Source organism: Dermacentor albipictus, chromosome 7 (genome assembly GCF_038994185.2).
Source record: "Dermacentor albipictus isolate Rhodes 1998 colony chromosome 7, USDA_Dalb.pri_finalv2, whole genome shotgun sequence".
Taxonomy (NCBI): Eukaryota; Metazoa; Arthropoda; class Arachnida; order Ixodida; family Ixodidae; genus Dermacentor; species Dermacentor albipictus.
The window spans coordinates 134929688-134955895 of record NC_091827.1 but is presented as its reverse complement, the minus strand read 5'-3'; the positions used below and the strand labels follow the sequence as shown (position 1 = coordinate 134955895).

Sequence of the window (26208 nt, the reverse complement as noted above, 5' to 3'; positions counted from 1 at the left end):
TACAATTCACCCTAACATAAAAGGCGATGTAACACTTGCGCAAAATAACGTACATAGCGAGAGTACATAAAGCAAACAAAATTGAAACCACAATAACAAGAAAGTCACATATTATATGACATGACATATGTACAGATGAATATATTTGTTATGATAAAGACTGTAGGTTCAGTAGTTGTGTGTATTTATCATTGCTCATTTGAGCGACAGTGCTATTAGGAGGCGAATTCCATAACCGAATCGCTCGTGGTAAAGCCGAGAAGTTAAATGCGTTAGTGTTGCCATAAATGCGAGTGAGGCTTAAATCCTTATAAAGTCGTCGTGATGTGCAAGACGCGCGTTCCAGTGGCAAGTTTGGTGGCTTGATTTGGTGAACATATCTATGGAGCAAGGACAGGAGTGCTATGTCACGTCGGCTACTCAGTGATCGAAGGGAAAGGTCGAGTTTTATTTGAGTAATGCTTGACTGGTATACTGTAATTTCGGGAAATAAAGCGACTAGCTCGGTTTTGGATGGCTTCTAACATGTGGATTAGGCATTCATGGTAGGGAGACCATATAAGGGACGCGAACTCGAGCTGAGGGCGTACAAATGATACGAGTGCTAATTTACGGATGTTAGACGGGCAATTACGCAAGTTGCGGCGAATATACCCAAGAGATTTGGAAGCGTTTGCGCATATGGTTGCAATGTGAAAGGCCCAGGAAAGGCTCGGTGTAAGATTTATGCCTAGATATTTATATGCTGATGCCTGAGATATTATATTTGAGTTCATATAATAGGGAAACCTATGAGTTGATGTTTTTCGCGTGAATGCTAAAATTTGCGAATGCGAATTAGTTGTCATTTAGATGAGTTAAGTTTCATTTGCCAGTCTTCACACCATTTGGTAACGAGAGGAAAGTCCTCTTGAAGAATGCGATGGTCATCAAGGCTGCGAATTGGTCGATATAATATACAATCATCGGCGAAAAGACGCATGCAGGATGAGATGTTATTGGGCAGATCATTGACGTAAATAAGGAAAAGCAAGGGTCCTAGTACGCTGCCCTGCGGTACACCGGAACTGACATATGCAAGGGGTGACGTAAAACTATTAACGACTGTAAATTGCTGACGATTTGTTAGGAAGTTACGAATTCAGGAGAGCGTTAATCAGTCTAATTTGAGAACGGATAACTTGGAAATTAAATGGCAGTGAGCCACACGGTTGAAGGCTTTGGAGAAGTCGGGAAAAAAGCAATCTGTTTGAAGATTATGGTCCATGTTAAAATGCAAGTCTGTAGTGAATTCTAGTAACTGCGTCTCACATGACAAACCTTTCCTAAACCCATGTTGGTTAATAAAGAAAAAATTATTTGATTCCAGATGATGATATATGTGAGATGCAATGATATGTTCCAGCATTTTGCAGCACATACTTATTTTTCCGGCGTTGACACTGAGTGCATAAGCGAATGTACTTGCGGACATATGTGTACATTCCATGCGAGTGGAATCGCTGGCGAAGTCTATCATAAGTTTTCAAAACGCCAGCGTGCGCGTTTTGTGGGTCTGTGTGGAAGTGCGCACACACTTCGGAGCGCAAATGGCGAGGGATAAGAAGGAGCCATTTGCGACCATCTGGCTGATAGTTGCGGCGCTACAATATGGCGTCCCGGAGCACATAATGAGTTACTTGGCGACGAAGGGTGCGGGACAGCCGTGGGGATGGTGTCGCCGAGGGCGTAGAGAGAACGTTGATCAACGAGGTTCACTTCATTTGTTTCATTTATTCAACCTTAAGAGTGTAAAAACATTTATTGTAATGAGGTCCGGAGGCTCGGTTTCTTAAGCCAAGGCGGGCCGGGCCGCTCCCACGTTGGCACTGTCAGGCCGAGCTTTTCGGTGACACCATGGGCCCTCTGGACGGCCCTTAGTTGGTCCTGAAACAATGGGCTTTGAATCCTTTTCTTCCACTGTGCCCATTTTTCAACGAGGTTAGGGAGAGTCGCGGGACACCCCGCCAGCATATGTCTGATTCCAATGAGGCCATTACAATCGTTGCAGTCCATCTTAATCTCCATCTCTGGATATATTTTATTAATGGTGTACGGTGTGGGATATGTACCTGTCTGCAATAAGCGCAGTGAGACTGCCTGAGCCCTGTTCAGTTTTGAATGTGGCAATGGGAATTGCCTGCGTCCTAAATAGTAGTGTTTGGTAATGTCATTGTATGTTAGTAAATGATCTCTAGATTCCCTGGCTTGATGGTGAACGGCTCGGTTGTGACTGTCACGGTTAGCAAGTCCTTGTACCAAGTCATGAGCAACCGCATTGAGGTTTATCCGAGTCTCGTCCACTTTCCCCATATGCGCAGGAAACCATCGGATTTCAGTTCTCATAATCCCAATGTTTTCAAAAAGTTTAGCTGCAACACCAGCTACGTAGCCTTTAGCAAAACACTTTATAGCGGATTTCGAATCACTGTAAATGCAGGCCCACTTATTACTCCTGATGGCAAGAGCAATTGCCACTTGTTCCGCCACCATGGGCTCCTTGGTAAAAATAGAGATAGCGTCTTGCACCTTCTTTTGATAATCTGATACAATTGCCGTATATACTCTTTTACCTTTCACGCAGGCTGCATCAACTACAGCTGCCAATTGGTTCTGCTGTTCTATTTTCTGCAAGAGTTCTTTATCTCTTGCCTTTCTCCTTTCGACATTATATTCTGGATGCATGTTTCTGGGGAGAGGGTTGGTTCTGATCTTGCTCCTAACGTCAGTCATTAATTCTACTTCAGCCTCTATTGGACTCCTCGATGTATTCAGTTCTGCACCTATTGCCTGTAATATGTTCCTGCCAGCTCGTGACTTTGTCAATCTTTCGTGTTGCGCTAGCTGTTGGGCCTCCGCGATTTCTTGCATTGTATTGTGCACCCCTAGACTCATGAGTTTGTCGGTTGCAGCGTTACTGGGTATACCTAGGGCGACTTTAACGAGCTTCCTGAGCATCACATTAAGTTTGTTAAGTTCTGCCTGCTTCCATTTGAATAATCCAGCCACATAGGTGAAGTGACAGAGAGCAAAGGCATGTATTATCCTCAAAGTGCTGTCTTCTCCCAGGCCTCTGTGTCTATTGGTAATTATCCTTAGTAACCTAACGACCTCATCTGTTTTATTCGAGATATGTTGTATTGTTCTGTAGTTAGTATTGTTTCCGTCTATGTGATACCCAAGAACCTTGATTTTTTCAACTAGCCTGATTGCGGATCCTTCATGAGTATATAAGCACACTCTTGGCTCATCTTCCGGAATGTAACCTCTTGGTTTACGACCTTTTCTGCAATGTTTAATGACTAAGAGTTCTGGTTTGGCTGCCGAGCATTTCAGCCCCATGGCTTTCAGTGTGTTCTCTACAACGTATAAACTTTCCTGTAATCTGTTCTCTATCTGTCCTATATTGCCCTTGGCACTCCATATGGTTATGTCGTCGGCATATATCACATAACGTATACCCTCAATTTTCTCCAGATTTCTTGCAACCTTGGACATTGCTAAATTGAATAGCATGGGTGAGAGCACAGCCCCTTGTGGAGTGCCCCTATTTCCCAAATTCTTAGCTTCTGATTTAAGCTCACCCAGCATGAGTTGTGCAGTTCTATTTCTAAGAAAGTCCTTAATCATGTTAAAAAGTCTCTCACCCAAACCCATCTCCGAGAGAACGTCAAGTATTGCCTTATGCTTTATACGATCAAAAGCTTTTTCCACATCCAATCCCAAAAGAGCTTTCGTATGTGCTGGGCTGGACTGTATAAGTTGGTGTTGGATCATGCAGCAGCATAGCATTCTGAGTTGACAGCCCGGGACGAAAGCCGATCAAGTTGTATGGGAAGATGTCGTTCTGCTCAACGTATTTAGTGAGTCGATTTAGGATGACATGTTCCATAGCTTTGCCTAGACATGACGTTAAGGAAATAGGACGGAGGTTGTCCAGCGTGAGTCGTTTTCCTGGCTTTGGTATGAGGATAGTATTGGCCACCCTCCACTCCTCTGAGTATACCCCTTTTCTCCAACATTCATTGAAATTTTCAGTTAGATAAGAAATTGATTCATCATCCAGATTTCTTATTATCTTGTTAGTTATTCCGTCAGGTCCAGCCGCCGATCTACTATTAAGACTGTGAAGAGCCGCCCTCACTTCACTTTCAGTGAAGTTCCGGTCAAGTTCTTCACATATGCCTCCCGTATATTCGGGGCTCTCGTCTTCTTCGTTTGGTTGTTTGTGGGAGACATTTGGCTGCGAGACTATCCATGATATACTTCTGTGTTTTATCTTGCCTTTCCTGATGAACCAACTTAGATACAGCTGTTCTCTTGCTTGTCCTTGTTTAATTCTCGTTGAGCAAGTGCTTGAGGAGGTTCCAGCTACCTCCATGTTTGGGTCTACCATAAGCCGAATTACAGATCTCATCCCACTGTTGCTTCACGAGGGTCTTCGAGTGATCATCAATTTCTCTGTTTAATTGCGCTATTTTTTTCCTTAGCCTTCTGTTAAGTCTCTGCGTTTTCCATCTCTTTAATATAGACTGTTTGGCCTCAATCAGATGCGCCAGCCTGCTGTTCATAGCCTCAATATTTTCCTCTGTCCTGATTTCTTTAGTGGCCTCTTTGACGTCCTCTCTGAGCTGAAAGACCCACGTCTGAAGGGGCTCCTGCTCGGCATCTAGAGGCCCCACTTTCCTTCTGTTCGCCCTGATTTTTCTGAACTGATCCCAATCAGTGAAATTGAAGATTCTAGTTTCCTGTCTCGGTATGCATATGGTTATGTGTATGATACAATGATCGCTCCCGAGATCCATGTTTGAATTTTCCCAATCGGCTCCTCTTGAGTTGCTTACAAAAGTAAGATCTGGCGTGGAGTCCCTGCTTGTGGACGTGCCACAACGGGTGGGATACGCCGGATCAGTAATCAAGCATAACCCCAGATCCATGGCAAGAGAGAGAGAGAGAAACAACTTTATTTTGCCACTGCAGGGTAGGAAGTTAGGGCAGGTAGGCCTAGTGTGGCTCCCAGGTGGGGGCGACGTCTTGGGCCCACGAAACGAGTGCGAGTTGCGTTTTCTTGTCTTGCCTTGTCAGCAGCTGGTTCCAACCCTCTTCGGAGGGAACTGGCAGTAATGATCGTGGGGGAGGGTTACCCTCGCATCCCCAGAGAATGTGTGCCCGAGTGGCGAACACTCCATGGTCGCACTTAGTGCAGACGGGGTCATAATCCCCTCCAGTGATTAAATAAAGTCTAGAATGACTGAGTATTGAATCGGTCTGCAGTCTGCGAAGCATGGTGGCTTGCGCTCGTTCGAGGTCGGGGTGGGGAGGCGGGTACACGCGTCTCGTCTCCTTATAGAAGTTTGTAATTTCAGCGTAGGATTTGGGGGCCTCTGCGAGCGCATCTGGGTTCGAGGGGCCGGCCTCCCGGTTAGTTAGGCCTCGGGCTAAACGGTCGACCCCTTCGTTCCCAGAGTTCCCCGCGTGAGCAGGTACCCACACTAAGCTTATAGTTCTGTCGAGAGTGCAACCGCGGAGGATGTGTGCGGCGGGGAGACAGAGTGAGTTTTTTGAGAAATTTTGGATGGCTTGTTTAGAGTTACTGAGAACCGTGCTTGTGCGGGGATCCGCGATGGCTAGCGCGATCGCAACCTCTTCGGCAGCGGTGGAGGAGTGTGTGCGCACTGTAGCGGCACTGATGAGAGTGGTGGTTGGCGTCGCTACGCAGGCTACGTATGTGTTACAGTCGCATTTCGCCGCGTCCACGTACACGGCATGTTCGTCGGCGGAGTAGGTGACGTCTAAGGCTTGTGCCTTCAGTTGGCGGCGCCTATCGTGACGGCCGGGTAGCATGTTCTTGGCCATGGGTCTGATGACAAGCCGACTGAAGACTCCAGCTCCGTAGCTCCTCTCCCTTCTTTGTGTTCCAAATGTATCCCCATGTGTGATAGGGAGCATTAAAGTCCCCTCCAATAATGAGCGGGGAGTTTTTGGCAACCGAAAGCACCTTGTTGAAGAGTGCTCTAAACCTCTGTCTCATGTCGTTAGGAGAGCTGTAAATATTCAAACAGAAAGTGCTTTGCGTCTTACCTCTGTTTCTTTTAAGTATTATCTCAACTAGAATAAATTCAAACCTGGCACGTCTAAGATGAATATCATGCTCAATGTATGGCATCTTTTTGTCAATGAGGGTCGCCAACCCCCTCCCGTTTTTTTTTTCTCTACATATAACTTTGTGCTCAGTAAGCATAATTTCGTCCGCCAAGGTTTCCTGCAGCATAATTACTTTTGGGCTGGCGTCAAATGACCTGATCACCTGTCGCAGTGCTGTTTTTTTTGTGTTGGAACCCGCGACAATTTCATTGCCACACGTTAAATCCATGATTACTGTCCATTGTTATTAGGTGAGGCTGCCTTTCTATTACCCGCTACTTTCCTCTTTGTGATGGCCCCCGACAATCCATGAATGGACTTTATACTATCCGCCTCCGATGGCAGATACTCATCGTCGTCATCCGCTTGCGTCTCAATTTTCCTAAGTCTTTTCTCCGCCGTTAGCCTCGATTTCCACAATTTGTCCACTTTAAAGTTGGTCGTTTCCACTGTCTCTCTTATCGCTTTAATTGCATATTTTATTTCACTGAGGGCTGAGAAGACTGACGCATCCTCTGGAACTCACCGCCCTCTTTTTAGGGGCAGGAGAGCTGGATTCCCCTGGATCGCTGGTTTTGCTTACAGGTCTATCTATCTCTACTCTAGCAGGGCTCGACTGCTCTCTTACGTATCTCTACTCTAGCAAAGCTCGACTGCTCTTTTTTACGAAGCTCTGCTACTTGCCTGGTCAATTCTTCATTAGCTTTTCTTAAAGAAGTTACTTCTTTAAATAATTGCTCTATTCTGGCATCATTGTCATCACCCACAGCCAGTCGCGTAGCCAGAAATTTCGTTCGGGGGGGGGGGGGGAGGCTCACAATGCAGCTTGGCCTCCTCCTAAGAGGAAACATTATGTCGGATGGTCCTATTTACATGCATGTAGAAAGAGAATTCGTTTTTCACGGCAACCACTTCACCAAATTTGATGAGGTTTGTTGCATTTGAAAGAAAAACTTAAATTCTAGTGATCGTCTGTTTCGAACTTTCGATTTAGGTCGTCAATATTTTGTTGAACAGTGGCAGAAATCGAAAATATTCAGAAAACAAAACAATGAAGTTTACAACTCTGTAAATTAGCATTGAAAATTGATATTATAATTCTGTGAATTGCACATAATAGTAAATGTACCGCGGACAAAATTGATGTTAAACATGAGTTTCAACAAATTAAGTACTATGGAAATCCGGGTTTTGCAGAACCCTTGTACATAACATAACCAATTCACATAACATACAAATAGACAAATCAAATTTGTCCGCTTTGAATGGCGTAATGGATGCCGTTTACAGAACCACAATATCTGTTCTTGATGCAGAGCTATTAATTTGTAAACTTCGTGCTTCTATTTTTTCTAAGTTTCAAAATTTTCAAACTAATTTAAACAAAGTTCGGGCCCTAAATCGAAGTTCCGCTTCCAACAGACACTAGAATTTAACTTACTCTCTCAAATGCATCAACTTTCATTAAAAGCGATTCAGGAGTTATCTCAGAAAAGCTTTTCGGCGTTTTACATGTATCTGAACAGGCCGCGTCGGAGTTGGGCCCGAGCTAAAGCTTCCTCTTAAACAATTTGCCTAGGGATCAAATACATGAATAATAACTGCATTGCCATTGCCAAAGATGCTGCAAACGAATTATTGAACGCTACGCACTGTCAACACAAGTAAAATATGTATTTTTTAAATAAAATATTACACTCGTATGTGCCAAAAATTGTGCACAACGTAACTGATGTCAATGCTTCCATGTTTTTTGTCTATTTAGTAAGTAAATAAAATATCACACGAACTTTAGAACTGCATCAGTTCGAAACCAGCAAAGCAGTACATGCCGCTGATATGAAAAATGTAGAGGCCATAAAATGAACAAGTTGAGGACAAATATGGTACTGAAACTTTGTCATTCAAGATGCTTGTTTACATTCTTGTTCATATGCAACGGCTAGTGAAAAATCTCCATGACGCTGTCATTTGTTCGAATGTATTACGCAGGAGCAGCTGTCACCGGCCATGTATCGTAATTGCACCGAAATTATAGTCGCAACAGAGAGCACGTTTAAGAAGCAGGAGTTCTGCAGAATATACGAGGGCGAGTCAAATGAAAGTGAGCCAATGCGGATATATGACAGACGGGGTACTTTATTTAAAGGTAGCCTCCATGAGCATTTAGACGTCTGTCCCATTGACTAATGAGTCGCGTAATTCCCGTCTCATAAAGCTCCTGGCGTTGTTGCTTCAAAACGTCTGCAACGGACTTTCACGTCATCGTGCGAGACGAATCTGGTTCTCTTGAGCTGTTTTTTCGGTTGCCCCAAAATGTGGAAGTCGCAAGGCGACAGGTCTGCGCTGTATGGCGGATGTTGCAGCGTTTCGCGCTTGAACTTTGCCAGTTTTGCATTAACCACATCAGCAACGTGGGGACGGGCATTGTCGTGGAACAAGATGACCCCATTCGTCAATTTTTCACGTAGTTTGTTCTTGATTGCGACACGTAGCCGATCCGGCGTTTCACAATATCGGAAACGCTTGATAGTCTCTCAAGATTTAGCAAATTCTATCAGCAATGGCCCCTGACGATCAAAAAATGAAAGTCAACACCTTTCCGGTGGCAATAACGGCCTTTACTTTCTTTGGAGCTGGTGAACTCGAATGTTTCCATTGTAAGCTTTGCCGTCGTGTTTCATGCTCGTAGTAGTGGCATGATGGTTCGTCTCCGATCACAATTGCAGACAAGAAATCGTCACCCTTATTGTAATGCCGGATCAGATGAGTAAAGGCAGCGCCGAACTTCTCTGTATTCTGGCAGTGGTTCAAAATCTTGGGCATCCATTGCGCACACAAGAGCCGATAACCGAGATGTTCATGTACGGCGTGAACGGTGACGGTGAACCGAACCATGACTGATGTTCACACGCTCTGCCAGTTCATCGATGCTTACCCTGCGTTCTTGTGTCATCAGCTCATCAACCTTTGCACTTTTGTTAGGGGTGATTGCATGACGGCTTTGGTCCGGTATGGGATCGTCTTTGCAACTTTCACGACCTTCTTTGAACCGTTTGTTCTAACGCTTCACAGTGGCCAATGAAATGCATTGTTCAATGTACACGGCAGCCATACGGTGACTGATTTCTTTTTGGGAAACACTTTCAGCTGTCAAAAACCTCACGGCACCACGCTGCTCAACTTCTGGAGTGTCCATTACGTCACGAAACCATGTTCAATCCAGTGTATGAGAGCATTAAAGAACATTTATCGTCATCTGCTTGTCACTTTTGTAAATGAGAGATGTCTGTCTGCTACGCGTAGGCCTTGCAGATAATGAACAGAGCCATAATTTCGCAGGGTGGGTAGGCTCACTTTCATTTCACTCGCCCTGGTACATTAGAAATTCGAAGATACAATGGAATATACACATGCGAAGGTACAGCTTGATAAAGGTAAAAAACTGCCACTGGAAACAAAGTTCACTGCACGTATATATGCACAAAACCTCGCAACAAGATATCTAAACGCACCTATAAGTCTCCAATAAATCTGCGTATCTAAGAAAACGTCACGGTATATAATGGGTCAAACAAGGCATATAAACATGTTCCGCAATCACAGATTCACAGAATCCTAGGTCCCTCCCCCATTCCATCCGCTCTCCCCGATGTATCGGGCGCGACGGAAAGCGGCGCGCTTCCTCCCCGCTTTTCTCCTTTGCGCACGCAAGACTGAGCCATCATCGTCGGCTCACCCATGCCTCCTTACGCTTTCACTCGCACATGCAGCACGCGGCCACGACGTTATCGCCCTTGGACTTTATGCCGAACATGAGGACGACGGCAGGAATGCGCCTAGAGCGTCCGTATAATTGCTATCGCAATAATATAAAAAGAGTATCCGGCAGCTGAAGCGTCCCATGGCCCATTACTTTCCGCAAAAGAAGTAACAAAATAGAAATTTCACCATGCGACAATTCGCTGCGCAGCAACAACGTCTTTTTTTTTTCCTTTTGTGGGGTGGGGGCACCGTAATGAAAAAAAAATGCAAAGGAAAGTATGTTGGTCAGAATCGAATGCCTACTTTGGGCAACTAATGTGGCTATTAAAGGAATATCGAAGAAAACACGAGACGCTTGGTCCACCAAGAACCATGCGCATACTGCTCGGTATCCTACTTCGGCCAGACAAGACTTTCTGGTGAGGTTGCGCTCAAGCGAATGCGGCGCAATCCGTCGAGTCTCCACAGTGATGGCGGCGAGCGACAATTGTTTCTTTTTCTCGTCTGCTAGCTAGAAAGCGTCCAAAATTCTGCCAGAAGAGAATGTACTCGGCCAGAGAAAACCGAACGCGCACCGAAGTGCGCCGCGCGGTGGTCGGGGCAACACGAGAAAAACGCATGCGCTCTGACTGGCTCTGGCAGCCCGCGGGTAGGGGAGCGAGAACAAAAAAATTGAAGAGGCTCAATGTGTCCTCGCGATGAAAACTCAAAGTAGAAAAAATTAATAAGAACGTAGTTACCTTGGCTGGGTTTAGTGTGTCGTCACTGGATGCTTTGGCCCAGGTGAAAAAAAAAAACATTGATATTTTTTTTACGTGACATGACGGCGCGAATGAACCACCACAACGCTTCGTCTCATCGGGCATCGCTGCGGGCTTTGTCAACTTGTCTGATAGTGTGTTGATTTGGCTTGTCTTGTTGCAAGGCCCGACGTACCACTTTGGAAGAGTTAGTGAACCTTCGGTGTCCAATATTTATGGGAACATCAAACTTACAAAGTTCCGCAATTGAAAATCTAAAGCACACGTTTGGAAATGTCAATGCACTTTTCACATCAGAAGTTTATGAGAACTTTACACCCATAAAGTTTCGGAATTGACATCCACGCGCTCAGTAGGTTCCATGATAGATTGTAGATTCCGCGGCCCCCTCGAGATGCCGCGGCGAGCCCGTTCGCCATCATAACGTCCTTGAAACTTTGTGTTCGGATGGGGCTGCTTGCCTTATGCGACTCTCGGTGCATGGGCGTTGCTGCGAAATCGAGCCCGAGTTCCAAATTTTTGCGGTGAAATGGCTTTTCAAGCGTTAAAAAGACGTTTTAGACAAAATTCAGAATGATTTCCGGCGTCGGGGTTGCTTTGGTCGGCGGTGCATGGACAGCACGAAAAAATTTCGGGGTGGGCTGAAGCCCCATAAGCACCCCCCCCCCCCCATGGCTACGCCCCTGCCCACAGCAGCCGAGGCGCCCCCAGCAACTCTCGCCATACCTTTTACTTTGTCAGCCCAAGTGGTTCCTGGCGTCTTCTTCTCGCTAGGTATTGAGTCCCTTTGCACGAAGCGCACCTGCGCTTCCCTTGACTTGGAGCGCCTTCTCTCCCTGGATAGTGAACGATGCCTGGATCTGGTGCGACTCCTGGAGCATGAGTGCCCCCTGTCCTAGGGACGATGGTTGGGCGCCAGCTGTTGCGCTTCCGACTGCAGTCTTGTTGACGACCGAGTCCTGTTGCGCCCTCTTCGACGAAGTCGTACGACGTAAGGGATTTGAAATCTTTGCTTACAAAACTTAGGGAGGCCGACACAATAAGGGAGGCCGACACAATCAGGCCTCCCTAACTCCACTCCACCCCCCGAGACGGAATCTCCCAGCACACCTCCCACGAAAAAACAGCGAACCACACAGGAAATACCACCCCCTCAGTTGACAGACATGGATGCCAAACTCGGAGCGCTTGAGGCTAAATTCGATCGTAAACTACAAGAACTCGAAACACGCCTCGAGACTAAACTCACTCACCTCGTAGAAACCCTCACGGAGAAATTAGAGCACCGCATGGATGTTATGCTTAACAAGATGCTCGAAAACATAGAACACCGCTTCACACAAATGCGTCCTTCCATACCCTCGCAACCCACCCTTCAGCCCACACAATTCACCCCTCCTGTCCAACACATTCCAATGGACACGCAACTAACCCCCCCTATCCGCCCCCCTCACGCTCCAGTATGGCGGCGCGGGGAAATAATTACCTACAAATTCTAACTTAGAATTGCCGTGGCTTCCGGGGCAAGCGTGCACCTCTGCAGCTTTTACTTCCCACACTCACTCCTCAGCCCCAAATACTTTTACTCCAAGACGCTGCACATTGCGCAACCCTTCCCAGCTACACCTCGGTACATTCGGACGCCACAGACAAACCCAGGGCGTCCACACTCATACACCGTAGCATCACTCACAGGGTACACCATATCGCTTCAGAGACGCCCTGCGTGATCACTGAAATCATACACCATAAACACACGTTACCATCCATATTTATTGTCAACATTTATCACCTCCCATCACACCCGATGGCGTCTCTAGAGTCCCTACTTCGATCGCTGCACCGGCTGGCAGGAAAGCACCCCCTGTTAGTCGGCGGAGACTTCAACAGTCAACATACAGACTGGGGATACAAAACAACAACACACCGAGGTCGCAGGCTCTGGCTGCTCCTCCAGAGCCTCCACCTCACCGTACACAACAACTTCCTGACGCCCACTCGGATCGGAAATAGCGTCAGCATGGACACCAGCCCGGACCTGTTGCTGACCCACTCCCTCCGAGGCGTCACCTGGACCAGAACACAATACACACTAGGCAGCGATCATTACATTATACAGGTCACTGTCCCATACAAACAACCCCGTCACACTTACATGACACACAAACTCATAAACTGGGACTCTCTCCGCACCACTCGGGCGGCCCGCTCTGACACCCCTATTTCCGATATCGACACCTGGGTGAAATCACTCCAGGATGACGTCCAATGCAACACAAAACTCATTGAAACCCCTGCAGAAACCCCTACATTAGACACCCGACTGGCCCACCTCTGGGAGGCCTATCACAGCCTCCTAGAACGGTGGAAGAGGAATAAGCTACACAGGACACTTAAAAAACGGCTGGCCGCGCTGCAAACCCAAATCCAACAACATTCTGAGGAGCTCTGCCGGTCCAACTGGGGCCAGATATGCGACGGCATTGCTGGGAACCTGTCCACCAAGCGGGCCTGGCAACTCCTCCGCCACCTTATAGATCCGACGCAGACAAAAACAGCAACACAACACCATATAACAAGACTCGTCCACGCACACATGGACAACCCTGACAGCCTTATAGATACACTTCAAAAAACCTACACCTCCCCAGGCACACCGACTCGCTTACCTCCCTACACAGGGCAGCCCAACCCCACACTCGACACGGACATAACGGAGACGGAAGTCAGAGCGGCCCTCCTGACTCTCCGTACCAGCTCCGCACCTGGCACCGACCAGGTAACCAAATCTATGCTTCGTAATCTGGATGATCAAGCCATCACACAGATTACGGACTATTTCAACCATTGTTGGAGAAAGGGCACCCTCCCCCAGTCCTGGCATCATGCGAAGGTTATTTTCATACCCAAACCCAACAAACCACTTACACTCCAAAACCTTCGCCCGATCTCGCTAACCTCATGCCTCGGAAAGCTTTTCGAGCATGTAGTATTATCGAGACTCACACAACACATGGCGGAAAACGACCTTTACCCTCACAGCATGGTGGGCTTCCGCCCCCATTTATCCGCGCAGGATGCCATGCTACAACTTACGCACGACATTTTCGACCCCCTTATCCCAGGTCACACAAAGGCAGTCTTGGCTTTGGACCTCTCCAAAGCCTTTGATCGCGTAGAACACCATGCGATCATGACTGCCCTCTCGCCACTGAATGTGGGTGCACGTACGTACACCTACATTCAGGCATTCCTGACCGACCGCACGGCTCAGATACACTTTGGCCCACTCACCTCCCTCTCTTTTACTTTACAGAGTGTTGGCACCCCGCAAGGGTCCGTTCTGTCCCCCTTTCTATTTAATATCACCCTAATCCCCCTGGCCCGACAATTGGCAACCATACCCCATCTCAAACACACCCTCTATGCCGACGACATCACGCTGTGGACTACCCACGGCAGTGACGGCGGCATAGAGGACACTCTCCAATCTGCAGCCACCCTGACCCCAAATTATGCTGCCAGTATCGGTCTTTCTTGCTCCCCAGAAAAATCCGAACTGCTACTAATCAGACCTCGTGCTCCCCATGCTCCCCCATCACGATCGAGCTGGACGGACGCCCAGTGCCGGAGGTTGAAACCCTCCGAGTACTGGGACTCCATATCCAGAGTGATGGTAAAAACACCACCACCCTGAAGAAACTCAAGCAGATGGCAGGTGCGATTTCGCACCTCATTCGCCGGGTTTCAGCCCACCACAGAGGCATGAAGGAGCGCGACCTATGTCGCCTCATCCATGCCTTCGTCCTCAGCCGTGTGCTTTACACAACCCCATATTTACACTTATCCCAACACGATACTAATGCCCTAGATGCATTAATACGCAAGGCGTACAAAGTAGCATTAAAACTACCCATTAATACACCCACAGACAGACTACTCGGCCTGGGCCTCCACATCACTATCGGGGAACTTGTAGAAACCCACCGACAGGCGCAATACATTCGCCTGACACGAACATCCACTGGGCGGCACATCCTGGACTCCCTCGGGATCCGGTTACCGGCCAACGACCCTACACAACTCGCCACCCCACGCCACATCCACCGGGAGCTGCTTATTAGGCCGCTCCCGAGGAACATGCATCCACAACACCACGAGGCGCGCCGCCGAGCTCCAGCTAAGGCGCTCCATCGTTATTACGGCCCCGAACCGGACGCCGTATGGGTGGACGCCGCATGCATGGGAGAGCAAGCGGTTGCCGCCGTGGTGGGCTCCTCCCTCTCCCCACTCATCACACTACCCCTCCCCCCACACACTTCCCCAGAAGCTGCAGAGGAAGCTGCGATTGCCATTGCCATCACCCATACGGAAGCCCGGTACATAATAACAGATTCAAAAACAGCTATACTAAATTTTGCACGAGGCCGAGTCCATGTTCCTGCTTTTTGCATACTGGACTCGCCCGCTGCACCTCCACCCCGCCATGTGGAGCTGATATGGGTGCCTGCGCACTCCGGGAATCCCGGGAACGAGGCTGCCAACCCTTTAGCCCGAGGTTCTATTAACCGGGCTCAGGTGGCCTCCGATCCGGGATTCACGAAGGAGCGCATGCACTCTTTCAGCGATCTGACGCAGGCTTATAGGGCAGCACGTCAGATCTACCCCCCACCTCACCCATCCCTAGACAACAGGCATGCGACACTGTGGAGGCGACTCCAGACCCACACACTCCCCTCCCCTGTCACCCTATCCCATTACCATCCCTCTTTCCCCACGCCCGCCTGCGCCCTCTGTCCCGAACCGTTCGCATCCGCCATCCACATCCTCTCGCTTTGCCCGGCGGACCCTCCCCCGCGGGGCCTGGAGCACCTGACATCGTGGGGGGACTGGGAGACCGTGCTCCGCTCTGAGGACCCGGCAACGCAGACCATCGCGACCAGCCGGGCTGCCAGTGTTATGGACCTACGGAACATAAACACTTGAGTGGACTACGGTCGTGCGGGGGCCCAGGGGCCTACGTGGCCCGAACACCTCTGTTTAAATAAAGTTTTTAACAACAACAATTCGGCTCCTCTGCTGCCGATGGTCGGGACGAAGGGGCGCGTGAATCGCCAGTAGTTCAGCACTTAGCGCTGTCGCGCAGTAGCGGACGGCCGCAGCCCATCAAAGCGCCGCGCTGTGAAGGAAGCAAACTCGATGTTTTTCTTTTGTCGGCGATTTACAGTCGCGGACGCAATGAAATGAGCCATGGCTTCGGGCGAAAAACGCGAACCAGTGCCAACAAGTGAAGGCGCCTGATACGTGTTGAGGCTTCTGCTCTTGCATGCGCGTCCCTTTTAGTTCGCAGCCTATCCAGACCTCTAACATAGGCTTAGCGCTATATAATCGTAGGGCGCAGCGCGAGTTGACGCCGCTACAGCGCCGCAACGTCTGGTGCGCTGCCGGAATGGGTTGTCGGGGGTGCACTGTTCTCTGCGCCCAGCTCACGCTGCTGTTGACGCCTGCCACCATAAAGCCACAGTCCCTATACATTTCTTTTTTCTGTCGCGGGACCACGATACCGCGTAGTCAAAAGATAACTGCGGCGTCTCGTCCACTAGACTCGGAATTATCCGTGCGTGATAGGTTGTTGGAATGACGGTGCGCGACCCACTCTTTATATTTGCCCATGCTATCTCGCACTGCTAGGGTTTATTCGCAGTAGATGAAGCGGCTTCGGTAGGCTTTCTCTCATAAGAACTACTATTGTCGAATCTTGGACAGATTTTAATACCATGCGCCAGAAACGAAATTCCGTTCAACATGGTCGCCTCCCTAACAAGGCCCCTTCAGTGAAACTGTCGCCTGGAACATACTTGAGTAAAAAGTGCCCGCCAGCAAGCTCACTACACCGGCCAAGCAGTCTGCTAATAGCAAGCCGCCAGGGGTAGAGGATCAAGCAGCATGGTTTGCACGACGTCAAGCGCTCCACCTTCCAGCAAAAATAAATAAAATCCAAGATTCGACAATAGCAGTTCTTATGAGAGAAAGCCTACCGAAGCCGCTTCATCTACTGCGAATAAACCCTAGCAGTGCGAGATAGCATGGGCAAATATAAAGAGTGGGTCGCGCACCGTCATTCCAACAACCTATCACGCACAGATAATTCCGAGTCTAGTGGACGAGACGCCGCAGTTATCTTTTGACTACGCGGTATCGTGGTCCCGCGACAGAAAAAAGAAATGTATAGGGACTGTGGCTTTATGGTGGCAGGCGTCAACAGCAGCGTGAGCTGGGCGCAGAGAACAGTGCACCCCCGACAACCCATTCCGGCAGCGCACCAGACGTTGCGGCGCTGTGGCGGCGTCACCTCGCGCTGCGCCCTACGATTATATAGCGCTAAGCCTATGTTAGAGGTCTGGATAGGCTGCGAACTAAAAGGGACGCGCATGCAAGAGCAGAAGCCTCAACACGTATCAGGCGCCTTCACTTGTTGGCACTGGTTCGCGTTTTTCGCCCGAAGCCATGGCTCATTTCATTGCGTCCGCGACTGTAAATCGCCGACAAAAGAAAAACATCGAGTTTGCTTCCTTCACAGCGCGGCGCTTTGATGGGCTGCGGCCGTCCGCTACTGCGCGACAGCGCTAAGTGCTGAACTACTGGCGATTCACGCGCCCCTTAGTCCCGACCATCAGCAGCAGAGGAGCCGAACGTGGCACTAGAAATCTATCAAGCGCGACAAGCGTCAGCGCGAGAGCGAGGGTGCGGTGGAGAAGTTTGACGTCACTCGGGGTACTCTCATAGAGTTACTATACTGACTCTAGAGGACAAGCTACGCATAGACAAGAACGGCACCGAGAGCGGCGCTGCTGCGCCGGCTTTGAGAGCGCCGCATGCGGAGCAAAATTCTATTAGCGGTGGTACCCCTCTCCCATCTCTCGTTCGCGCCGCCTTGATTGCCTCCTGCACTGCGCGTGTTTGGGCACGTTTCGCGCCGCGCGCGGTGTGTGCGCGTGGACATTTCCTTCGAAGGGCGGTGTACAGTCTCTCTCACATTTAGGGGAAAACTCGAAGCGCAGCAGCACGCGCAGATGCTCGAGGGGCGGGATCTTGAACGGCGTCCTCTGCTACGGCGGCGCACGCTGGCCGCATTGTCGAGAAACGTTCTACTGTCAGGTGCAGGGCGCTGATCACATCGTTACTGCGTGAAAGGAGCCGGTATTCTTTGCTAAGCGTTGCGCGACGCCCACTGATACGCCTCGAATGTAAGTTCATCGCTGCATGGCAGTCATAGACGACGTACTGATTCCATACATTCTTGACGGCCCGTTTCTGGAAGGCGACTATATATTCTAACGTGATAGGACGCCGATCCACACTGCTCGTGCTGTGCAAGAACTGCTAGAAGAGCGCGCAGTCACTCTCTTGGAGCGGCCGCCTCAATCCCCGGGCGCCAACATCATTTAAAATGTCTGGGGCTCGTTGAAAGTATCGCTGGCGCAACATCCCCTCTATCAGTCGCCCGAGGATAGGCTTCGATCCACCATCGTCAGTGACTGAGACGTGCAGCGAATGAACACATCCCTGATCAAGTCATTCTACACTTCACTGCCTTCCAGGATGAGCGCTGTCATCGCTGCCGCTGGGGACATGACGAGATACTAACTGAAGTTCCGAGCGTGACGTGTCCAATTCCCCACCGGCGGGCAGGGTCTGTCTGGTGTAGCGAATGATTATCGAGAAAAATCACTTCCAGCTCATTGTCTGAACCTAAAACGTTCATTTAATCGTGTCCGTTTGTTTCACCGTGTTCGACTCCCATTGTTGAGTGCTTTGTTTTCCTTTCGAGTCAAACAAAGACTGAGCACATTGCGCGCACATCTTGGTGCGTTTTGTCGCTGCTCATTACGGTAGCACACACAGTGAAGAAACATACGTGCACACGCTCAGTACTCCGGCCCTTCGAAAGAACAAATGAACCATGTTGTCAAAAGAAGTTTGTGGAACTCCATTAGCGCCAATGAAGGATCAGAGTGTGGCGACGCACAACGTTTAGTAAAGAATATCAGCTCAGTTCCCGCAGTACCGATGAAATCGGTGCACTGCCCCTGACAGTACCACGCTTCCCGAAAATGCGGCCAGCGCGCGCCGCCATAGCAGACGACGCAGATCACGACACCGCCCCTCAAGCGTGTGCGCCTGCTCGAGCTGCTGCCGCCGCACGACTCCATTGCTTGCCGCATCGCGATGCAATACATTCCGAGTTTTCCCCTTAGTGTGAAACAAACTGCACACGCTATATTTGCCTTTAAGAAGATCGGTACGCTTGACGATTATTTTTATATGGCTGCAATGCGGCGAAAGGGCAGCGTCTGCTTAACAATGTAAGGGACGCTGAGCAGGTAATTGGAAACGACATCGTATGTGCCGCCGGAAAAATCGTCAGCACATACGATGCGGCACATACATACGGCACCTACGAGCTAAAGTCATTTTTGCAGTTTCTCACATTATGTTTGCTACAAATCCGTGTTGTCTCTGATGGCGACAACGGACTTCTATCGACACTGTGCGGAAATAAACAAGATATATCGCTGCATAGCACAAGTACGACATGCGCACACAACTTTAACTAGTACGTCCCCTACAATATGGAATAGAGGCAGCAATGTAGACAGCTTGGTCATTTTTTAACAGTACTCAAGAGACGGAAGTTGAAAGTATTATTAATCATTCCTGCTTCAGCAATGCCGGCGCGACCAAGACGCGGGTGTGTATCGTCCAGTAACCCGATCGATCGGTGCGATGGTGAAGCGGGAATGAACTCCGGTCATGTTCAATGCATCATGCACATATTCAATTTCTCGGCACGCGTGAACTTCGGCCACTGCTAGCGCATACAACAGACGTGGTTTCCATTCTTAGACAGCGCACACACAAACGAAACACGAGAAAGAAGACAGGACAAGCACTCGTTGAACTTAAAGTTTTTGTATGAATAAAAGGATTATGTACCGAGTAATTATTAATTTCACGTGGGTTAGATATAGAAACCGTCATACACTCAGGAGTGATCAATAAACGATCTCGCTTCGTTTGCCAGATGTTTACTTCGCTCGGCGCACCGCAGTAATCCATGTCTGTCGTCTGCTTCTTTCGTACCATTTTCTTGTGAATCGGTATAATTTCACTGGTGGCATCAACCTTTTCATGTTTACATTGCTGTCGTGACAGTTAACAACACAATAATAATTTCGGGTCATCCGAAGAGGCGCCGTCGCAAACAAGAGACGTCTCGCGCGCAGCGCGAACTGAACGCGGGCGCGACCGCGAAGGGAAGCGGCGACGGAAACCTACACCTTCCCGCGTGCAGCGCGCGCGAGAAAGCCTTCTCGCGTGCAGCGCGCGCTCAGCCTGGCCTCCTCTGGCTCAGCGCGAGCGAAGGGAACCGGCGGAAGCAAACCCCCGGGGGATTGGAAACCGTGCCGCCAGGGGAGAAACGAGCGCTGGCGTCTCGGGCGAAACTTGGCGTGCGCTCGTCTATAGGGCCCATGCATTAAAATCGGGAACCGCAAGAGCGCCGCCATGTTGCTACGCGCCGAGGTTGCCAGCTCCTGAGACGCTAGCTAGACTTGGTGACAGTAGTCAGTTTTAATCCGGCAACAGTAGCAGCGTAGCAGCATGGCGTCTCGCTTGTAGTGTTGTGATGTGTGCGTGCAGCCGTGTGTTTGGGCTTTATAAGTTGGTTCATTATTCTATGTTGCGGGATGGTGTGGGTGTGGTCCATGTTAGCCGTACACCTGGCAGCTATGCAACAGAGGGATGATCCTGTTCAAGTTTCCGGCTGTATGCGGCTTTCAGCGGTCACGCCTGTTGCAGGAGTGTCACTCGACGACGTTACGAGCTCGAAGCTGTGGTCAGATTCCTCAATGGCGTTCCGTAATTCTCTTCGCACGGGCGCGGTATGTTGCAAAAGCCGCTTTGGCGATCTATCGTCGTGACGATAGATCGGGTTTTTTATTATTATAAGTAATGATCGAGCTGTAGGGCACATGTAACCGACAAACGGAAGTCTCAGGAGAGCACCTGAGATGATAGTAGAGCAGGCGGCGCAGGAACTCCAGGGCACCCGAGGGACAGTGGGGGGGATCAAAGCTCGAAGCAGAACGGTACGTAGGTTGGGGCCGCCGAGGCAGGTGTGTGCCAGGGAGTGTTCGCACGGACAGCTCCCCTGGCACGCGCAGCCATGCCTCGCAAGGTCGAGATACTTTAAAGGCACCTGCGCCCATGATCTGTCTTTTGCCTCGGCGCAGTGAGCACGATTAAAGAGAATAATGTAGAGGGCATCCGGTGCAGTCGCGAATGCATCATGACAAATGTAGCTCGCGTCGCCTGGCGTCTGTAGTAATATCAGAGTTGGTTGTATGAACTTTATGCATAATACGCTTTGTTACGGTACCTTAACGGAATGGGTCTAGAGGACGGTGTTGGTACACTTTTTCGTACCGCCCTAATCCTATACCCCCACTACAAACACACATACATACCCCCTTTTTTATGTATACATACAATTCCTTGCCATGACGGATCATAGCCTCCTTTATTTTTGAAAAATAGAGGAGGCTATGGACCGATTGACAAGTTCAAGTTGTCAACTTGTCAGTAACTGTCGTAGGAATCACTGTAATAAACACAATTCCACGATCGGATTGTTTACTTTCATTTTTTGTTGTAACACTGAGGACTACATAGAACTTTATTTTGTATATGTGAGAGAAGTATGTGGATATCACGAGCTTAAGCCAATGTGCGATACACAGACAAAGCAGCTGCTACAACATGAACTGCATTGAGGGCCACACAACACATGTAATTAAAGGTGCAAAATATAGGGGGAAGCTTCAAAATACGCTCTGTAGCACTGCAAAGTATAACATATATTGTATGTGTACAATAAATGTTCAAAAATACAATGCATCAATGTCCCATTTGCCTTCAAGTTTATTATGAAGTTCAAGTTTACTGAAGTTTATTATGAGCATATGTACAACAGGAATCTACTAACACACCTGCAGTCAAGGTGGCTGTTCGAGGAGTGTTGGCTGCCTCAGTGTAAGAAAAAGAAATTGGGTAAATGTCGACACCAGTGCCACTGCTTCTTGCCTCTGACCTGCACGTGCCTCTGCGGCATCTTTGTGCACAAGTGTGCTGGCGTGGCGAGGCGTAGTAGTCATCCGAGAGAAAGAGTATTGTTTACATGGAGAAGTGGCTGTTCACATTGCCTGTCACTTTCCCTCAAATGTTTCCTTGGCGACTAGGGTGACACACCCGCAGTCAAGGTGGCTGTTCGAGGTGTGTTGGCTGCCTAAACGAAATAAAAATGGCTGTGGCTTAGGTAAGGTTAAGCCCAGGATGCGAAGCATACTAGCCTTTATTTTAGTTGTTGAACCACTGTTTAGCCTGGTGAACTGCTGTTGCTTGGCTATATTTGGTTCGGCTAGACGAAGAAACAACTCATGCATTACTTCTTCGCCTTCAAGAGTGGAACGCGACAGCGTTCCCGTCGACCCGCCAAGGGGTGTAAGACAATGGGCTACAGGGCAGCGACTACGCGCCCCGCATTGGACGCGGTGAGCGTCGAGCAAAGCAGCGTTCGGCGCGGCAACGAAATGTGCGCCTGAGCAAGAGACGCACGCCTTAGAAACAGCGCGTTTCTAAGGCAACACCGCATTCACTAGAGGCGCTTTTGTACCGCTTTGAAGCGTTGTACTCGTGGCTCAGTGGTAGCGTCTCCGTCCCACACTCCGGAGACCCTGGTTCGATTCCCACCCAGCCCGTCTTGCAAGAGTTGAGCCAAAGCCACTTCTCCTCTGTCGTGACGTCACGGTGTCACGTGATTTCATGGTCACCGCCGCGCCTGAGGAGCTGGGTTGAGCCCTCGTAATATGCTTCGCATAAAAGAAATTAGATGAATGTCGATACCAGTGCTATTGCTTATTGCCTCTTACCTGCATTTGCCTCCACGGCCTCTTGGCTTGCGGTGTCTGTATGAGGGAGCTGCTGTGGCTAGGCGTAGGCATTGTCTAAGCAAAAAGAAAAGGCCATTTAAATGGGGAATTATGGAAATAAATGCAGTTGTTATGTCTGCTTCTTGCACTCTTCTTGCCTAAATGTTTTCAAACATAGTGTCCAGAACGCACCAGCACTTTGACTGCTTCTGCTTTTTACCTGCAGATGTTGCTGCGAGATCCTTAGTATGGCTGCGTGCAGCATTGTAACACTTGGTGGAGGCATTTGAAGTGGTAGCCAAAAATATAAAGAATCATCCTTGTCTGCACGAATGCTTTCAATTTCTAAATGCAGTGGTAACTATCACTATTGGTGCAAGGCCCCCCCACATCTATGCGGCAAGTACCATAGCTCGAAACTGAATTGTTCCTTTAGTGTTTCACAAGGCATCTGATATGTCCACATTAGATGTGATGTGTTTGTTTTTATTTATCCCAGTGTGGAGAGAGCATCATTAAATGGCTGAAGTACTATAGCGCCAAACAGACAACACAAGAAGAAGACACCGACGAGCGCTTACGTCCGTGTCTCCTCTTCTTGTGTCGTCTGTTTGGCGCTGTAGTACTTCAGTAATATGCACCAACTAGCCCAACAAAAAGTTCTGGTGGAATATCATTAAATGGTTTTTTTATTTATGCGTGTCTTGTTTTTGGTTTATTTCTGAATTTATCATGATGCTAAAGTGACTTATGTAATGGCAATCAGCTTTTGTTTTGCAGAAAAACAATGCATTTCCTGACCCATTGTTTTACATCCCCTCACTCGCATAATTTTGCAGAGTATTCTACCTATATTGAGTTGCTTGACCTCCACTAAAGAGTCTTGCATTTTCAAATACGACTCTTTCCTTAAAATCATTCGACACTTCTCATAATTTCTGTACCTTGGGCTTCTGATACTCTGCAGTCACCATTTTTGCTTGTTTCTGACTAGAAATATCTTCTTTAATTTAGAGCTTAAATTTTACTTTTGGAACACATGGAAGGGCTTGCCATTGCATATCTGCATAAAAGGGAAACATGTTTCATTAAACATTTGCAAAATCCAATTGAAGATTGATGAATGCAGCTTGCAGTGTGATATGACTGAATGAGCCATAAAAGTAACTCATCTCACTTGGTAAATGAAAGCACATATTAGTGTGATGCACAAGATATGTTACACTAACGTGGTGGGTTCTCTTGCTTATACAGCAAAATAATCGGTGCGCGAGAAAAAAATTATTTTTGCATAACCCTTGTACACACTGACTTAGGGAAAATGAGCTGGAGCTGTCCACATGATGTACTTATTTTACCTGCGAGTATGGTCAACAAAAATGTGTCCCAGCTGCTTAGTGGTATTCGGGATTATGTCAGTATTGCATATGTGCCTGTTGTCGAAAATAACTTAATTTTGAAAATGCTCGCAGGGATCTGATGTTCATATCTGCAGTTTATGGATACATGTAAAAGACTCAGCATCAAGTGCAAGTGAACGGTCCCACAGGCCCGGAGTCGATCATGCAAATAGATTCGCTGCACAAATTTGTGACCAGAAAAGATATTCCACATGAAATGGCATGCAAGGAAGTGTTGAAAATATTGTACAGTTAATAAACCGCCTAAGCTATTAATATGTGGGTTGATGCACTCGTTATGCAAAACGGAGGTGAGGCGTGCAGACAGGACAGAAGAGTAGAGTATTTACAAGCAAACAACACGAGCGCCGCCCACTTCTCTGCTCTTGTGTCCCGTCTGCATGCCTCACCTCTGTTTTGCATAATGAATCCTTACCAACTAGCTCAGCTTTCTGTCGTTCTAAGTCTCGATGCACTCGATTTCGTCCGCATTAGGCACTCGCCTCTTGATTACTTCGTGGCACAGAAATGCATCAGGCTGTTTTTCTGCTGTGGCCTTTGTAGAAGCATGATTGTTCAAAGTGCAACAATTAAACAGATTCTTTGAGTTGCTTGTGGCTTCGCCAGTACAATTCCGGTGCGCTGGTCCGCCTGTCCAGCAATTTCCTACTGAAGGGAAACCTGCAAATAAAAACACCGCTCCGCATGCAGAAAAATGCTCTACTGTGACGCTTCTCAAACGATTGTGATGTACCACAAGAGCTGCCTACACGCGTGATATTCTCAACAAGGAGATACATTCGTTTACTTGCATGTGAAGGTATATGCCAGAGCACTTCGAGGCTTCGGTGGCACATAAGGCACGAATGTGCCATAGCGTCCGATGTCGACGCGCGATGGCATGTCAAACCTAAACTGTACGAAACTACTACGCATCCAAAAAACAGATTCGAAACCGAAATTCGCGTCATCCTTTATTGCATGAATGCGTACATCGTGATTTGCTTAAGTCACGGACTTAGCGATCGCTTTCTGTAAACTTAATATTAACGTACCACCTTCATAAAGCCATCAGGTATGCGTATTTAGATGACAAAGCATAAGGTGACCTGTACTTGCTTTCATCTCTTTCAATAGTGACTGCGCTGGCCAGTAGCAACAGGGCGGCGCCCGAGCGGTTCCCACTTTTCCTCTAGAGTTGTTCTACCAACTCTATGACGTACTCTCGTCGCGCGAAGCGCGATAGCAGCGCCGGCCCCGCAGCCGCTCCGGCCACCTTCGCCGTGGTCCATTTTATTCTGTCCGCGACTGTACATAAATGACCTTCCCACTAACATATTTACTTACTTATTTCTTTATTTATTTATTTCAATGTACCTTACAGGCCCCAAGGGGAGCATTGAGTAAGGAAGGGCGTCATTGAACAAATGACAAGAGGAAACAGATGTATGAGCGCTGAAAAATGTGAGAGCTAAAAATGTTTATAATGATCACGTGCTTGCAAAACAGTGTAACAAATAAAAACACTAAATCAATACAAAGAGTTGTTGGGAAAGGAATGAAAAGTACAATTCACGGTAACATAAAAAGCGATGTAACACTCGCGCAAAATAATGTACATAGCGCGAGCACATAAAGCAACCAATATTGAAACAACAATAACAACAACAAAAAGAAAGTCATGACCCATATGTGAGACGTATTATATGACATGACATATGTACAGATGAATATATTTGTTATGATGAAGACTGTAGGTTCAGTAGTTGTCTGAATTTATCATTGCTCATTTGAGCGACAGTGCTGTTAGGAAGCGAATTCCATAACCGAATCGCTCGTGGTAGAGTCGAGAAGTTATATGGCTTTGTGTTGCCATAAATGCGAGTGAGGCTTAAATCATTATAAAATCGTCGTCATGTGCAAGACGCGCGTTCCAGTGGCAAGTTTGATGGCTTCATTCGGTGAACATATCTATAGAGCAAGGACAGGAGGGCTATGTCGCGTCGGCTACTCAGTGATCGAAGGGAAAGGTCGAGTTTTGTTTGAGTATTGCTTGACTGGTAGCTCTAATTTCGGGGCAATAAATCGACTAGCGCGGTTTTGGATGGC

At 48.2% G+C, this 26208-nt stretch overlaps 1 protein-coding gene and 1 pseudogene across 1 annotated transcript; both read left to right on the top strand.

Moving 5' to 3' along the window:
- Positions 1 to 26208, top strand: part of LOC135911544 (tigger transposable element-derived protein 6-like) — a 374082-nt pseudogene that overhangs the window by 275543 nt on the left and 72331 nt on the right.
- LOC135911520 (uncharacterized) lies at positions 14850 to 15735 on the top strand. The gene has a single exon (XM_065443844.2). It carries the CDS (start codon positions 14850 to 14852, stop codon positions 15693 to 15695), a length of 846 nt encoding a protein of 281 aa, XP_065299916.2. The 3' UTR covers positions 15696 to 15735.

What these genes read in the sequence shown, in the direction of transcription:
- LOC135911520 (XM_065443844.2), top strand. Translation starts at nt 14,850, where the DNA reads ATGCATCCACAACACCACGAGGCGCGCCGCCGAGCTCCAGCTAAGGCG.